The following is a 16,834-nucleotide window of genomic DNA, read 5'->3' on the forward strand; positions in this document are numbered from 1 at the left end:
CATTGGTATAAAATGTTTCCCACATCTCACTCTCGTTCAGGCCTTGGAGCATCGACTTTTCTGGCTTTTGCATTCATAGCGCCAGCTCACGATGAACGACAGCGCGCTTGCCTTAAGGCAGAATAGCACTGTGTCTGGACCAGCTCACGCTCACCAGAAGACGGTTGGATTCATTTCGGAAATATGTAATGGGGTCAGTGGATGGCAGTTGGGTCTTACCGTCTTGGTTATTCTGATGGCCTATGATCAATGTACGACTGATCTCGTGCTCTATGTTCTGGTTTCATGTACTAATGCTCGACAGTTACGTACCTGTACAAGAAAGGATCAATCGCTGGCCCTAGGTTCAAGATTCCATTCATCGGTCCCTTCTTGCAAGGAATAAACCCCAAGTTCGAAGCATACGAAGCACAGTGGGCAAGTGGGAAGATTAGTTGTGTATCTATTTTCCACAAGTAAGGATTATTCTACGTTTTACTTCCCCGATATTGCGGTCAATGTTACAAGGAGTTCTTGAGATTCCCTTTCTCGAGTTACGCCTAACACCAATTCCAGGTTCGTTGTTCTTGTCTCTGATCGAGACCTCGCACGGAAAACGTTTACCTCGCACAACTTCGTCAAAGTCTGCCTCGTGCCGATGGCCGAACTGATAATGGGAGCCAATGCTTGGGTATTTCTGGACGGCAGGCCCCACATCGAATTTCGAAAAGGGCTCGTCGGCCTCTTCACCAGAAGATCTCTCCAATCTTACCTCCCGATCCAGGAGAAGGTCTGGTCAGACTACTTCCAAAAGTTCGTTGCTGCTAGCGAGAAAAATGGAGGACGTCCGAAAGAACACATGACGGCTTTCAGGGAGATCAACTGCGCTCTTTCATGTCGGACTTTCGTAGGCAATTATATCTCGGATGAGGCGGTAAAGAAGATTGCAGATGAATACTACTGCATCACTGCTGCGCTGGAGCTGGTCAACATCCCTTTTTCTGCCTACATTCCGTACACGAAAGTCTGGCTAGGAAAGCGAGCTGCAGATGGTGTACTGGCCGAGTTCGCCAGGTGTGCTGCTGCGAGCAAGAGAGACATGGCAGCTGGTCAAGAGCCTATTTGTATTGTCGATCAGGTCAGTAGAGTCTCCTCTCATTCCCCTTGCCGGTTTCCCAGGATAGGTAGGTACTATTGGAAACATGCTTGAAGATCAGCAATCTCAATGTCGTTGTGAACTTTCATCTATAGCAATGCTAATACGCTATACAGTGGATTGGCAGCATGATAGAGTCCCAAGCCTACCACGATCGCGTCGCGGCTGGAGATGTCGAGGCTGAGAAGCCGGCCGTACTGGTCCGACAATTCAGCAACGAAGAAATCGCCCAAACACTGTTCACCTTCCTCTTCGCTTCACAGGACGCCTCCAGTAGTGCCACAATTTGGCTCTTCCAGATCACAGCCCAGCGTCCAGACGTCCTTGACCGGGTACGACAGGAGAACCTTAATGTAAGAGGAGGCGACATTGACATGCCTTTGTCACTTGAGATGCTCGAGTCGATGATCTACACCAACGCTGTCGTCAAAGAAGTCTTGCGCTGGCGTCCACCAGTTATCTTCGTACCCTACACATGCAAGAAAGACTTCCCTATCACAGACACATACACAGCTCCTAAGGGATCCATGGTCATCCCTTCCTGCTGGCCTGCCCTCCACGACCCAGAAATCTACCCACAGCCTGCTGTCTTCGATCCCGAGAGATGGATCACAGGAGACGCGAGTGAGCAGACGAAGAATTGGCTAGTATTTGGGAATGGCGCTCATGATTGTATTGCGAGGCAGTATGTGCAGCTTACCATGACGGCGATGATTGGGAAGGCGAGCTTGGAAGTCGATTGGGTGCATCATGCTACGAGTAGGTCGGAGGAGATCAAGGTATTTGCGACGCTGTTTCCGATGGTGAGTTTCGTGTCCTACTGGTTGTGAAGATTACTGACTTGGGTGTAGGATAAATGCCCGATGGTGTTTACGCAGAGGCCTAGACCGTGATAACCCCTTGGAAATATTTGGAATTCTTTCCGAGTAATTGTAGAGGCGGATTAATGTATTTGTAGAGGGTGATGAGAAAGCCATTTACCAGCATTCACACGTTGCTAATCAGTTCGATCTCGACCAATGCAAGTAAGTCAACTTGAAGTCCAAGATCAACGGTCGTCCATTCCTCACATCCACAAGATTGAGCTTCTTAGTCGACCTGTCAAGCATCTTCAACCTGTCCCTATCTTCCACAACCCACCCTTCCATCTCCGGATTCTCTCTCAACTCCTCAACTCTGAACATCCCCTTGCCCCCATCCTCACACACCACATCCCACCTGTCTATCCTCGGAGCCAGCTTCCTCCTCCACGGCACAAACAACGTCCACATCAGCAAGCCGTACATCTCCGCGCACGTCACCAACCTCTTCCTCAAGTCAGGCATATCCACACCGGGACCCCTCGACAGATCATCCCATATCCTGCTCGCATGCTGCTGCTTCTGCCAGTGCATTTGGGCGAGTTGAGCTCGGGATGAAGCTTTCGTCTCCGACGTGCTCAGCCACCCCAGATCCGCACAGAGATATAACGTGTCTCGCGACATATCTATATATGCTCCCGTCACGATCTGAGATCCTAGCATCACCTCCTGGTATATCTTCTTCCCGTGCGAGCGAGACTCGGCGTTGATGTGGAGGATGACTGGGGCGATCGTGCGGGAGGTGTAGTGCCGTGTGGTTGTGTGGTATCGGATTGGGATTATGCGTTCGTCGATGGGGATGAGGTGGTCCCAGATTAGGGACCGGAGTTCGAAGGGGAGGAGGGGGAAGGGGTGGAATGTTGGTGGGGGTGGGGTGGGAGTGTGGAATTGAGATTGGGTATTGGTGGTGGTGGGGGTGAGGGTGAGGGGATTGGTTGTTGTGGCTTGTTCTTGGGTTTGGGTTTGCATGGCTGCCGTGTTTCGAAGGGTGGTTTCGAGGTCGCGGTCCCATTGCTGTAGCATTTTGAATTTCTGGATCGAGCTGTCCATTTGTTGGGATGTTGTTGGCTATCTTCTCTGAAGGAGGGCTGGGGTTGATCAGTGAAGATTTCAAATGTATTATTTCTGAGAACAAAAATTGGGAGCTGGTTTGTGGCCAATTCATTGTACTTGATGTCTTAGTGTTGCGGCCCGGGCCATTCCAAAGTTCGGGTGGGTGACTTGCCAGAAAAGGAGGTAGCTTCAGATTAAGCGAGCGTGGAATAACAAATAAATAATCAACTTTAGAAAACTCATTCAGGCTATTGAACGTAGGGATGCTGGTATGCTAGGACTAGAGTAATACTGTACATTTCATAGCATTGGATATATGCGTCGCTATACTTGAGTAAATCACTTGTGGCCTGCACAGACTTTTTAAGCATTCGGTATTGAGCTTTCTCCAACTGCCCCTCTACGTTCTCGGATTGAGCTTTGACAAGCAGTATTGGGAAGAATTAATCGGAGTTTCAATTTAGAATTTTTAAAACTGATCATAGTAAACGGCGTACTGCATCTTCTTGTCTGCAGGTAGCCCAGTTGGGGTCAGTCAAGCAAGAGCCAATCAGCTGCCCCGGCTGTTGTGCGACACCAACAAACGCCTTCCTAACATCTCCAGCCTCGCGCAAACCACCTCTTTCAGACATCACATTTTGCAACTTCCGGCAACAATAGGAATGGCTCCATGCAGATTTTTCGCTCGAGGATCGTGTACTTACGGAGCGCGTTGCAAAAACTCGCACGATGATGGACAGGATGGCCAGGCTCCGTCGTTAGGACCGCCTCTCAGAGCAACCACGTCGCACAAGGCATCAAATGTGCAAAACGGCACTGTTGCCCAGTCGGGAGATTCGAAAGAGATTTGTTGGTTCTTTTCTCAAGGAACTTGTACATATGGAGGAACTTGTCGTAAATCCCACGATTTGGTTCCAGGCCCGTCTGCGAGCAGCTTAGATCGAGAGATCGAAATCGTCTCAGCGCCACCGACCGGAAATATCTCTGCCACCAAGTCTGTTACAGTTCAACGGCTACCGATTCGATCTCTAAAAGCTGATGTTCGGCCATTTGTACCTACTTCGAGCCGCGCCAATGAAACTCTTCAAGATCAAGCGGCAAGTCAACCCCCTTCATGCGTTTTCTATGCGAAGGGATATTGCAGGAATGGAATCGAGTGTATCTACAGTCATGATGGCCAGTCGTTACACTTTCAAGTGCTCGTGATCTACAGAAGGGCGACGGTGCTGGTGTAGGTCAACTCAATCATGGCACTCATAAGGGGTAATGGCTGACTTTGGGTTGTCAAGACGCGCACTGAGGACAAACAACAATCAAGCCTGGTTGAAGTCGATGCGGCTTTTACAGAAATTCATGGAGCAGCTGTAACTTTCTCAGCAGGTTCTAGAGTATCGTCTATCAAACTAGCTTCGGATTTCTCGACTATCCAGATTTCAGGAATGCCGGCTGGAGCTGGACAAGACGAGGTCCGCGCCGTATTAGCAGGCCTAAATTTTGCGGAGTTGGAAGCAACTATCACGGTCAAGCAACTTGGAGGGATTGGTGCTGTGGCGGACGTCAAAGTCGAGAATCCTACCTTCGCAACAGATGCCACAAACAGATTCCAGGCTCGCCAGCAAGAAGAGCAATTCCGTCGACTCAACATCAAACCATTACTTGCATCATCAGCCACCGGCACTCTGGGAAATCGTCTTCAGCTGAGCACAGTCTCTTGTTCCTGGTACCAGGCTTCTTGCGTTGCATGGCTAACCTACCCCTCTCATCGAGCTGCGGAGGCTGCCTTGCATCGACTCAAATCGAGAAAGATTCGAGGACGAGTTCCTGATTGCGCCATTCAAGGCGGCGCATTCAGATCCTTTACGACCACCCTCCAGATTGGGAATTTAGCTCCAGGGACAACAGCCAAATCCATCTGCGCTCAACTAAATGGTAACTTGCCTACGAAAACAACAATCGGCGACGCCTCGTATGATGCCTCAAATGACATGGCTGCAAGTATTGTTCGAGAGAAGCTGGATAAAGTAGGCGCACTTGCATCTTTCGACTCCATAGTAGTCGATGGCAGCAACAAAATACAAGCCCTGGCAGTGTTTGTTGATCGAGAGAGGGCATTGAGAGCCATTCGTGACCTACACAGCTCCAAGATGCCAGAGCTGGGAAATTCCAAACTCTTCCTCAGTCAAGCTGTTTCAGTCAAGTACAATGTTCTTTCAGCAGTCGTTGACATCCTGAAAGCTGAAATTGATCAGCTACGAAGCGAACTGTGGACTAAATCCCATACCACCCTCAGGATATATCCACGAGATCCGATGAAGCAGTTTACCGCCATCAAGTTGTTTGGGGAGGGACACAAAGATATTGCCGACGGGAAAGCTGCATTTGAGTCTCTGCTGGCTGGATCTGTGGTCATGGATCAAGATTCGGTGCTCTGGTGTTCGTACTTCTCTCGGGAGAGCTGCCTTGCATACCTGCAAGATTTCAATAAGACACATGGCGTGTACATCAATCGCGACAATCGAAAGCTCCAGTTGACAATATATGGTGGATCCGAAGCAACCCGGAATACGGTGCAAGAAGTTCTCAAAGACAAAGTCAAATCACTTGAGACCGGTACCCACAAACTCATATTGACCCCTGATCTCTTACAAAAGGCAATGCGAGGTGGGATGAAGGAGCTGAAAGCTCGATTCGGGAGCTCCGTCAGACTTGATGTTTCCCTGCCTAAGACAATCTCGATCACAGGATCTGCTGCCGACTTCCAAGAAGCTCAAGCTCTGCTTGATGCTACGAGCAATTTTGGCAAAGAGAGAGAAGATGACAAGGTCGAAAGCGATTGTGTTGTGTGCTGGACCGAGGCTGATGACCCATTGAAACTGACCTGTGGCCATGTTTACTGCAAAGAGTGCTTCAATATCCAAGCCTCCACGACCGATGGTTCCCAGGCTGTCGTCTGCGCCGAAGCGACTTGTGGCTCCCTTTTTGAGATGCAAGAGCTGAAATCCCTCCTTCCATACACCACATTCGAGAACCTTCGGCATGCATCGTTCCAAGCCTACGTTCGTGCGCACCCCAAAGACTTCCAATACTGTCCAACCCCAGACTGTCCCCAGCTCTACCGATACACTGAGGATGGAACGGCCATTCTGTGCACTCATTGCTTGATGTCCGTCTGTACATCCTGCAAGGTCGTGTTTCACGATGGCATGAGTTGCGAGGACTACAAGGATCTCTCTTCGGAAGGCACCAAAGCATTTGAGATATACATGAAGGAATCGGACACGAGGCGTTGTCCGAAATGCACCTTGGCCATTCAGAAAACTTATGGCTGTAACCATATGGAGTGTGCGGAATGTAAAGCACATATTTGCTGGGCGTGTATGAAAGTTTTTGAGACTTCGAAGGAGTGCTATGGCCATATGACAGAAGCGCATGGAAGTTATGGTATATGATATGGATGGAATTGCTGAAATGACGGATAAAAGATTGTAATGCGACTTTCAGCTGTAAGTGAACTTCATCAAGCATTGCAGCTAGGGCCACTCACTTGGGAAGATGTTGAGAATCTGAGATAGCCTTCTATCGGCATTTATTCTGTCCAAATCAATGCCAAATATCAACTATGATATGATGTGTTAGATCACTTGAGTCTTGAAGGAGTCAAACGATATGTTATCGACAAGTTAATTCAGGCCTCTTTATGGATGAGACGAGACTGACTGCCACGAGCCACATTATTCCACGCTTGCTTCCGCAGCTTCGTCCTAAACAAGATATCCTAGATACTCGATACCGATGAAGATAGAACCACTATCAGTAATGGTCTTCTAGCTCAGGTTAACGACATTTTCCTCAGGGCAGGGCCGGCTCCTGCCTCCGCCCGTCCAAGATGCTCACCATCTGCATGAGGCAACTCTACCTGCTCCATTAAGCTCTCATCCAGATCAGACGCGCTATGGTAACTGCTATCGACCAAAAAAGTATATGTGACGAGAAGGGGAAGAAGAGGCCCTTGGACAAGGTATACGACAAGAGTAACTATGCTCCCAGCTATAAACAGTCCTCGAAGCCAGGTCTAGTACCGCATGAACAAAGTATTGCTCCATTGAGTTAGAAAGTCAAATTGTTCACGGGTTGCAGATGAAAATGAAGAGGTGCTCGAAGTCCAGAGCATCGGCATTCAAAAAGTCCGCTATTCTGCATAAGTTACTGCCATAAGCAGTAAGCTTGCGCAACGCTAAACCCACCTAGGCAGCATTTTCATATAAGCTTACTTTGCATCGTCACAGAACACCTTCTCTTTCCCAAACGTCAATACTGGGGACAAGGTCCGGACATTTCAACGATGCACTGTTCGCGCTGATGCGGCCGGATGGTTGTAAGCACTCACAGGAGTAAGGAGAGGTATTGGTAAGAATGGAAGTCCAGACTCTGATACCTGCTTTAAATCAGAGAGAAGGTGGAGCTATCGTCATGGCGCCGGTTGATGGAGATCCCCTCACTACCAGTACCTAGGTATATAACGGTAAGTTCTCTCTACATCTGTAAGTATTTCTTCAGTCATAGTTTCTCTGGTCAATCTTCTTCCAATCAGCAAACCCAAATATCATCTATTTCCAACATGGCAGACAATAAACCCACCCTTCACCACCTCAATGTACGTACCTCCACCCACCCCACATCCTGGCAAACACTCACAAACCCAGAACTCACAATCCCAACGCATCCTCTGGCTCCTCGAAGAACTCGGCATCGAATACAACCTCGTAACACACATCCGTAACCACCCAAAAGCACCCTTCCGCTCTCCTCCCTCCCTCCAAGCTACAGGCCCCTACGGCAAAGCCCCCGTCCTCATAACCGGCGCGGCAGATGGAAATCGATACATCACTGAATCCTCAGCCATCGCTACATACCTGATCCGCACATTCGACAAGGAAGACAAATTCGGGCTCAAGAACGGCGACTGGATCCGCGACGAGACCCTCGTCAGTATCGTCTCCACCAGCCTCAGCAAAGCAACCACCATCCTCCTCCTCTTAGACTTCGGCTTACTACGAAACGGCACCGGCCCAGGAGGGAAACAATACGACGGTCCTGAGATCCGGAATGTTCTTAAGGATTTGACGAGGGAGTTGAAAGAGGGCCTGCCTGGAGGCTTCTTCATGGGTAAGGAGCCTGGCAGAGCGGACATCATGCTGGAGTTTGGGATGAGCAGTATTAAGCAGAGGAAGAGTGTGGATCTGGCGGGGGAGTTTCCTGAGTTGGATGAGTGGTTGCGGAGGGTGTATGAGAGGCCGGCTTGGAAGAGGGCGGTGGGGAAGGCGTTTGGGGGGGTTTATGATATGACGACTTTCCCAAAGGGACCTCATTTGTAAGGGGTATTGCTGATTTTATATGATTAATCTGGGCTGGTATCTCAACTCTAATTTGATTTTGCCAATTGGATGCCCAAGGGATTTCTGTTGATGGTAGTAGTGGAGGCAGACCAGCTTCTGTACCTGGAGTTAACTGTACGTAGCTCTTTGCTCCTTCCTCTCTCTTTCTTCACCCTTCCGGTCGACCCAATCCAAAGTATCAAAGCATGTTGCTCTACTTCGTTCCACCTCGGCCTCAATATGCTCGTGTGAAGTCTGTATGGGTGGTATGCCTAGGAGAGACCGTAATCACACACTAACTGGATCGGCTTCTGTCTCGGACTTTGTTCATACATATTCAATGGCTGGACTCTAGAGACCGCAGCTTTGCTAATTCACCATAGAATCTACTCAACTCATAGCATATAATCATCACTTAAGAAAGCAGTCAAAAAGAGAACTAGGCAAGAAGTGAACAAGACTCGTTTAGGCTCTACGGACAAAAGTACTCTGCTCTGTAAAGGCTCCATCTTGTAATCATGTATTGTACACTTATGAATGCACTCCTCTCATCTAACCACCGAACGCCATTAGCAAATGTATCTGTGTACGCCTGTTGTACTGTGTCCCAACGTCGCTTGTCTGTCCCTCATGCTCTCTGTTCATCAACCATCACCAGAACCTCCTTAGTCTCCTCAACCACCATCTCATCCCTAGCCTTCAACTCTCTCTTCTCCTCATCTGCATCCATATACACCAAACCCTCAAATTTATCCGCCTTCTCCAAATCCAATCCCTCCAGCACCTCCCCACTAACCGCCCTCTTCTGCGCCTCCGCCCAAGCCTCCTGCTTAACCAACCCATCAATCCACCAATCCACACCCCCCAAATCCCACCTCCACCCCCCAACCTGACACATCACCACCGCACCCACCAACACCCACTCCACCCACTTCCCCTTACACTCCCTCAACCCACACACCTCGCCCCCATGATACAACGCAATCGCATCCGTGACCGCGCGCTGCAAATGCTGAAAGACCCACGAGCCCGTCACAAAAACCCAGACTTTCTTGCGGGGCCAGGTCTTGTGCTGGCAGACTTTCAGAAAGACGCCGAGGAAGAAGGGGAAGAAGAGGGGGACGAGGGGTGAGAGGAAGAGGACGAGGAGTTTGGAGAATTCGCTGAGGTAGGGGATGTAGAGGAGGTCGGTGGCGAGGAAGGTGATGAGGAAGATGGTGCTGATTATGAAGAGGACGGTGAGGATGGCGAGGAGGATGTGGAAGGTGGAGGATTTGTGTTTGGGATTCGGGGTGGGTGAGTTGGGTGATGTGCTGGGTGTTGGCGATGCCATGTTGATGTGTGGGTTGGTTGGTAATCGTATGGTACTTTTGTAGAAGAAACCTTTGTGACAAGATGATTCGTTGTGTTGCTGCTGCGAACCCCTTGAGGTGTTGATGTTGAAGGAAGAAACAAACGGACGAAATGCACCTGGGGAAGCCAAGCTTATGAGGAGGGGGGAAGATGCAGGCGCCCCTGCCGGCAGTGGCTCAGGCGGCGCAGTTCGGCAAGCACGGCCGACTTAGTGGGGGACTCAAGGCGAACCAGGCGGAAATTCAGGCTCTTTCAGGGGGCGCAGCCCGATGTCAACGGAACCTAACACAGCCTGAAAAGCTTCCATCTTTCAGGCTCCTCGAAAGGCAGAACCGGACTATAACAATGGGGCTTCAATGACGAGGTTATTCGAGAATTGGCACCGAATGTACAACTCAATCTTTGAAGGCTCCCGACATAATGTAACATCCAGCTGGCAGTCACACATCATAACGACGGATATCAAGGACTGGTGATCAACAATTGTGGAACCGAGTGTGTTGGCATGTCTTTTGGTGTCGTGGGACTAAGTTGGCTCCTAGGAGAGAAAAGGCCTGTGAGTGAAATGAATGGACGAGACAAGAAATCTTCTACTGGTCCAAGCTGAGATACGCTTGCTGCACCGTCCAAGATTCGTGACGAGATCTGGTGCTTGGGCAAAAATCTGCGAAATCATTGAAATGGGAAAACGTGAGTTGGCCACATCCTCTCTTCTGCAAGCTGCAGAGTTCCTCCAGAAATGCCCAATTACACAGGATCCACAATGGACATCTGTTCTTACAGCATTTCAATTTGGGCCAAAGTTTGGTTTGAAGGTCCTCTCAATTACAGTCTGGTCAAGAATATAATTTCGTCCTCCACATCCATCCTCATTCAGATAGTCATACACAGCTCTTCAAATCCCTCCACCATCACATCAATCCACCATACTCCTTCCCCTCCTCGTCCAATTTCCTCTCCTCCGCCATATAGTCCTTGAACTTCTCTCTCTCCGTCTCCTTATGCGGTCGTTCCACTTGGCTCTGTCCAGCCTGCTGTTGTTGTTGCTGCTGCTGGCCAGTAGCCTGATCCCCCTCCTTGTGGTGGCCGTGGTGGAAGAGCTTGTCTCACAAGCCTTCTTTCTTGTGTCCTTCTTGTTCTTCGTGTTTGTTAGTTTGGTGAGATTGGTTAATCGTGGAATGGGAGGCTGCGTACCGGGCATTATGATTTTGTGGATTTTGATTGAGAATTTGTTACAGATGTTGATGTTCTGAGTTTTGTCTCTTTGATTGACAAGACACACTTATGCGCGTCTCGAGAATCTGCATTTACATTTTAATAAAGACTTCTCATCATGCGGGGTATCAACGCGGGGTAGGAACCAAGTCAGTGTTCTTGCGTCATGTCTATCTCGGGGCCGAATTTCTGAAGTCAGAGAGCCTAGCACATATCTTCTCCTCATTCGTAGATGCTAGAAAAGGTTCGAACGGTGCCGTTCTCATCTGAGGTTGAACTTTCGAAACTCATTCGTCGGGATATCAGTCCCGTTCAAGCTTTCATCGCCAATGATTATCTTTGACGTAAGTTGCTTCGATATGCCGACGGGGACCACGGGAAGGACCACAGCAGGAAGTATGTCGGTATTATTGATGTCCAGTGGATGCTTGTGATACAGAACTTTGCAGCTTACGGGTGAAAGAGTTAGCAGCAGTCGTGATATCGTTTCTACTTTGCTGCTTGGGGTCCCGCGCCACCCATCTCATCGCTCGAACAAGTCTTTTGGGACTTCAAGAATCCTTCACTGGACATGACAAAAGCGATGGAAAGAGGGTATCAAGTATTAATGGCAATCTTAGTGTTAATGCCTTCAAAACAACCATGAAGTTTTGCCAATTCTGTCCGTTCCATCGAGCTCGAGAATTTTCCGCAAGTACAACATCGAGCAAAGTCACCGAACCAAAAGCAACGTTTACATTAAAACTATCAGCCAATCACTCATCTGACCATGGACCACCGTATCGACCGCATCCATCCACTTGAACATCTTGTCTTTAACTCCTCAAACACCTCCCGGCGACCCAGCCTACGGTCGTTCTCCCCAAGTCCTCTCCAAGAAATGCTCCACACTCTCAAACTCATAATCCTTCAACAAGCGATTCCACTCATCGCTCACCATCCACGACTCATGTTTGCCACAAAGCAAAAACCCCGCCAGTACCATCTTGGAGAAGAACTCGATCTGTTCAGGCGCCAGACCCTTGACCCTCATTGCAGGAATCCAATCTGATTTGATATCGCCGGCTCTCACATCGGCTTCTTTCAGGGTGGTGATAGGCCATGGTTTACCGCCTTTTGAGTTATCAGCAAGTGTTACCATTTGAATCAAGGACGTTAGGAAGAGTAGGAAAATGGAATACACACCTCTAATCTTCTCCCCCAAAGCAATAAACTCCGAAGTCCTCATCGTCGTACCAACCATTCCCCCAACAACAGGCCACTCTCCCTCATACTCTACAGCGCGCGCAACCACCTCCGCTACATCCTTCACGCTCGTCAGAGTAATGCGCGGATCGATGCCTTCGAGGATGATGGCGCGGCGGTTGGGGACATCGAGTGCGATTTCGAGGGGGGAGATGTGTTTACTTGATGTGTTGGGGGGTGCGATGTAGTCGGTTATGAAGCCGGGTTGGAAGAGTGTGTATTCGATGACCTGGGGGGGGGGGGGGGGGGGGGGGGGGGAGATTGGGTCAGCTGGGTGATGAGGAGGGAAGGGGAGGGGAGAGAAAGGGAGGGGAGGAAGCGGTAACCTTTTTGTCTTTGTTGATTTCCGCTAGGTAGGCTCGGGTGTTTCCTTTCTCGGCATACCAGGGAATCTCTTCGAAGTTTGAGCTTTGCAGAAATATGTCAGCACTCGCATTGTTCACGTCAATCGAGCAAACACCGACACACCCTCCCAAGCCTTCAAGAACGAATGAACGAATAAGGGATTCTGGAATTGGAAGAGATCATGAAGAAGAGGAAGTGTACTCACGTCGACCACTCATTCGGCGCAAACCTCTTCACCCCCGCAGCAACACTCGCATCAATCAACGCCTTCTGCATCACACTCCCCACATCCTCATGCGCGGCGCCAAACGAGAGAACTACGTCGACGCCTTGAAGGAGGGACGTCAGTTGAGAGACGGAACTGTAGTCTGTTTGGGCCCACGTAACGCCTGGACGGGGGTCGGTGGGGTGGGCCTGTGTTTCCGTGTGTTAATTGGGGTTTTGAGATGAAGAAAGAGGGAAGAGGAGATGGTGGTTTGGAGGGAGGAGATGTGGGTGGGATGGGAGGTGGTGGAATAAAAGTAAGTACCTTGCGAGAGAGGATCAGGATCTCGTGCTTGTTTTTCGCGACTAGGACGTCGAGGATTTCGCTGGCGATTTCTGGATGAGGCGTTAGTATCGTGGTGAGGGGAGAATTATGTCTTAGGCAGTGTATTCAGGGTAAGAGAGTGCGGGAAGGGAAGTTGACTGTTAAAGGAGGATGGGGAGAGGGATGCCAGAAGGAAGATACGTACGGCCTGAGCCACCTGCCATTGCGATCTTGACCATTGTTCCAGATGCTGAGATTTGACTCTTTTTGAGAAGTATATTGGGAGGAGCTCGATTGTGGAAATCGGAATTCCTGTGACTGATATTTGACGCAAAGGTAAGGCAGAGAAGCAGAATCAGAAATCCAATATCGAGTTGAAAGATGTAAAATCCTCCTGGAATATTCAAACTATTTATTCATCCTCTCTCCACCCGAAGTCCATATCGATAATTTGTCAGTATCCATCATCGTCTCCCTTATCGATCAGCTGGGACGGTGTTGTTGTTCCCCCGAATTTCAAATTCGAGTTTCTGTTCTAGCCGATATGATTGGCCGTTTTACCGAGAGCTGGACCAAAACCATGTTTTCGAGAGGGAAGCAGGTGAGATTTGTCATCTGCACCTACGTGAACACGATGCTAATATCTCACTCTCCCCATCTCAACCGGCTCAACTTTCAAGAAGAATTCGTGGATGAAAACCATACATCATATCCTGCATCCGAACCCTGGTTGTGTTTTGTATCGTCTGATTATCGGCCTCACATTCATCCGGAAATCAATTCAGCACTCCCAGCTGCATCAAGCATGCCTTCCGTTACCGCAACACCACCTGAAGTGCGCGTCCCCACTCCTCTCACATCTTACATCACAACCTACACTCTCACTCTCACTCTCACCCAGCACCAAAACTCAAATCCAAATCCAGACTCAAATCATTATTCAACACCAAACTCAAACTCAAAAATAACCATCCCCCTCTGCACCACCTGCCGCTCCGCCGTCCTCCCCAGAAGTCTACTCGAACACCTCCGTAAACAACATGCTTTACCGGCTGAACTGAGGGGTTTGGTGAGGGGATTTGTTGATTCTTTGACGGTTGAGTCGAGGAGAGTAGGGTTTGAGGATTTGGAGGGGTGGAGGGGTGGTTGTGGGAATGGTGATGGGGTTGGGGAGGGACAGGGGGACGGAGAGGGAGAGGTGGTGAAGGGGTTGAGGGTTGTGAGGGCGTGGAGGTGTATTTTTGTTGTTGGTGGTGGTGGTAGTGATAATGGTAGTGCGGAAGGGAGAGGAGGGGAGGGAGTGGGAGAGGAAGAGCGTGAGAGAAAGAGGGAAAAGAGGGGAAAGAGGGGAAAGAGGGGGGAAGGGAAGAATTGTAGAGGGGAGGGAGGGAAAGAGTGTGGATTTATTAGGAGGGATGTCACGGATTTGAGGAGACATGTTAATCTTGTGCATGGTGTTGGAGCAAAGGGAATATATGAGGCGTGTTTGGCGCAGAGTTGGTTTGGGGGGAGGAGGGCTGTGTATTGGAAGGTGGGGGATGGGGAGGGGAGGTCTGGTGCTGATGCTGGTGCTGATGCTGGTGGGTATGAGAATGAGAATGGCAATGAGAAGGCAAGAGATGGGGATGGAGATGTGGTCATGGGCGAGACTTTACATGGTGAGGGTACCGCTAGTGAGGAAACGAGCGAGATGGTTGAGAGGATTGTCTGTGAGGATGAATTGAACGAGAAAATGGTGCACGAAAGTGAGGAGGCAGAGGGACAGGAGAAAAGGCTAAAAACACCTGTTTTCACGAGTCTTTGTCGCTGGGGGTTTTATGGCAAGGGATTTGGTGATAAGACGCCAATGACTTGGAGGGTGAAAGATGGGAAGGAGACGGAGATTGAGAGGGAGCTTAGATTGGGGAAAATTTGTTAATTGACAACCTTAGTGGAAGGGGTGTGTGATGGAGAGATATTTGAAGTCGTTGAAGCATGGCAGTGGTAAAAATAATGGATTGAGTGGATGACTGCAGGAGGCAGACTCGGGATCAATGCGAGATCTGAAGAGGTTGCACCATAGCCTACCGAAGAGAATAGTTCCGAGTACTGTTGACAGTTCTGAAGGTTGGTGTACTTTTGGAGGTGAATGTAACAGAGTCATCGTCAGGCTTTCTGATTAATTTGGAGTCAGAAAATAAGCCAACCAGAGCTGTCGCTTGAGGAAACTGGAAGGGGTTCGGAAGATTGGAAAAGAATTTCATGAAGAGGAACTACAAATAGGGGCAGTCAATAACATCTGTAGCTCCGCTCTGATGCAAGCTATCAAGAAACAGAAGGCCGAGAAAGAATCAACTCAATTGAGGCTTGCTGACATCAGATATTGGACAGGGAAGAGCAGTGGCGTAAAACTGACTGACTTCAGTATCTGGTGAGCAGAGCAGAGCATACAAAGCAAAATCAAAGGATGTGATGGATCATGGAAGTATTCACAAAACGAATGCCTGAGCATGATAGAGCGTGAAAACCCATAATGCGTCCTAAAGAGGGGCATGTTTAAAGTTCCTCTCTGGCGGCCGTTCCGGATAAACATCACATCACCAGAATGCAACAAAATTCCTGCTGCACACCACAGCAACACAATCCAAAGAGCCCCACCCTTCAATTCTTCAGCCAAATTCTCAAACGCTGCGGATAAAATGACCTCTGTTTCGCCTAACTCGAGGAAATGAGCTCGCCAATTATCCCCAGACTCACAACCAATCGCTCACCCTAAATCTTGGATAAAATAAATAGGCATGAAATGGCAGTGAGGCGAAGTACAGTTCGGTGCAGCTCAGGTGAACGGTGAAGGGTGAACGGTTAAGCGCTCGTTAATAGTAGGGGAGTGAGAAGGGAAAGGAAAGGTAAATACGAGATCAAAGACAAAGAAATCAAAATTGAAGCTTATTTGTTTCCATCGAGCATGTCCTGCGCAGTGCGCACACATGTCATGTCGTTGTCCTGTCATACAGCGCAGCGCATCCCAACATTCCTCCGTTGCTTACCTACCTAGGTACCTAGGTCCTTGTAATCTGTTCAGGGCATCATGCCGAACTCACTACTAAGGTAAGACAGAACGGAACACAAACCAGTTAGGAATCATACGATAGGAAATAGGGGAATAAATAAGAAAATTCTCCTTTCCTCCCCGACCCGATACTACTGTGGTACAGAACACAGCACCTGCATCGGGATTGGAAATGTATCGTTACCGTTACCTAGCCTACCTACAGTACCTACAAGCTTCTACCCGCCGTTTTAGTACCACGATGGACTGGGCTTTCTTTCCCCTGATTCTGGAGGTGAACTAATACTGCGGAATACAGTGTGATTGATGGATTCAGCCTTACGATTTGAGCTGATGGCTGATGTGGTTTAGGCGGTATTGTTTATTATTGAGTTGTGATGTGATGTGATGTGCTGGGCTGGGCGGGAAGGGAGATTAGATGTGATCCTTCGGTTGTTGGTAGGGTTGGTAGGGTTGGTAGGTTTGGTAGGGGAGGTGAAGGGATGGATTTCTGGGAAGGGCAAGGCAGGGCATGTGTGAGAGAGGAGGGGATGGTGATTGGCTGGGTTGTTGAATGTTGGGATGAACACCTGATGAGGCAGATGGGCAGGGACAAGTGCAGGACATTATTGATACCTTGGTAAGGAGAAAAAGAGTTGCTGATTTGATGGCGAGGATGGGTTTAAATTTGTGTCC

The 16,834-nt window shown here is 49.2% G+C and overlaps 7 protein-coding genes across 8 annotated transcripts; 4 read left to right on the forward strand and 3 right to left on the reverse strand.

Annotated features, from left to right (window-relative positions):
• Nucleotides 1–91: 91 nt before the first annotated feature.
• On the forward strand, nt 92–2,028 carry ONS95_014289 (uncharacterized protein; the record flags this gene model as incomplete). Its single annotated transcript, XM_058507947.1, has 5 exons — nt 92–251; nt 305–455; nt 556–1,117; nt 1,252–1,938; nt 1,987–2,028. The coding sequence occupies 5 exons, from the start codon at nt 92–94 to the stop codon at nt 2,026–2,028; spliced, it is 1,602 nt and encodes a 533-aa protein (XP_058357118.1).
• A 108-nt stretch (nt 2,029–2,136) lies between these two features.
• On the reverse strand, nt 2,137–3,275 carry ONS95_014290 (uncharacterized protein; the record flags this gene model as incomplete). Its single annotated transcript, XM_058507948.1, has 1 exon — nt 2,137–3,275. Exon 1 carries the CDS (start codon nt 3,043–3,045, stop codon nt 2,137–2,139), a length of 909 nt encoding a protein of 302 aa, XP_058357119.1. The 5' UTR covers nt 3,046–3,275.
• Nucleotides 3,276–3,646: 371 nt separating this feature from the next.
• ONS95_014291 (uncharacterized protein) lies at nt 3,647–7,194 on the forward strand. Of its 2 annotated transcripts, none has more exons than XM_058507950.1 (2): nt 3,647–4,279; nt 4,338–7,194. In XM_058507950.1, exon 2 carries the CDS (start codon nt 4,488–4,490, stop codon nt 6,495–6,497), a length of 2,010 nt encoding a protein of 669 aa, XP_058357121.1. In that variant the 5' UTR covers nt 3,647–4,279; nt 4,338–4,487; the 3' UTR covers nt 6,498–7,194. The 2 variants fall into 2 exon arrangements, with proteins under 2 accessions (XP_058357121.1, XP_058357120.1); XM_058507949.1 differs by having other exon boundaries at nt 3,647–4,145.
• A 119-nt stretch (nt 7,195–7,313) lies between these two features.
• ONS95_014292 (uncharacterized protein) lies at nt 7,314–9,331 on the forward strand. The gene is made up of 2 exons (XM_058507951.1): nt 7,314–7,702; nt 7,752–9,331. Exons 1-2 carry the CDS (start codon nt 7,532–7,534, stop codon nt 8,421–8,423), a joined length of 843 nt encoding a protein of 280 aa, XP_058357122.1. The 5' UTR covers nt 7,314–7,531; the 3' UTR covers nt 8,424–9,331.
• ONS95_014293 (uncharacterized protein) lies at nt 9,052–9,856 on the reverse strand (the record flags this gene model as incomplete). The annotated part of the gene is made up of 1 exon (XM_058507952.1): nt 9,052–9,856. Exon 1 carries the CDS (start codon nt 9,754–9,756, stop codon nt 9,052–9,054), a length of 705 nt encoding a protein of 234 aa, XP_058357123.1. The 5' UTR covers nt 9,757–9,856.
• Nucleotides 9,857–11,838: 1,982 nt separating this feature from the next.
• Nucleotides 11,839–13,729, reverse strand: ONS95_014294 (uncharacterized protein; the record flags this gene model as incomplete). Its single annotated transcript, XM_058507953.1, has 5 exons — nt 13,111–13,729; nt 12,787–12,995; nt 12,563–12,644; nt 12,177–12,465; nt 11,839–12,104 (listed from the first exon to the last, which is right to left on the reverse strand). Exons 2-5 carry the CDS (start codon nt 12,855–12,857, stop codon nt 11,839–11,841), a joined length of 708 nt encoding a protein of 235 aa, XP_058357124.1. The 5' UTR covers nt 12,858–12,995; nt 13,111–13,729.
• ONS95_014295 (uncharacterized protein) lies at nt 13,730–16,034 on the forward strand. Its single transcript, XM_058507954.1, has one exon. It carries the CDS (start codon nt 13,745–13,747, stop codon nt 15,026–15,028), a length of 1,284 nt encoding a protein of 427 aa, XP_058357125.1. The 5' UTR covers nt 13,730–13,744; the 3' UTR covers nt 15,029–16,034.
• The last annotated feature ends 800 nt before the right edge of the window (nt 16,035–16,834 follow it).

Source organism: Cadophora gregata, assembly GCF_030347475.1.
Source record: "Cadophora gregata isolate MNR1 chromosome Unknown scaffold_8, whole genome shotgun sequence".
In the NCBI taxonomy this organism is placed as follows: domain Eukaryota; kingdom Fungi; phylum Ascomycota; class Leotiomycetes; order Helotiales; family Ploettnerulaceae; genus Cadophora; species Cadophora gregata.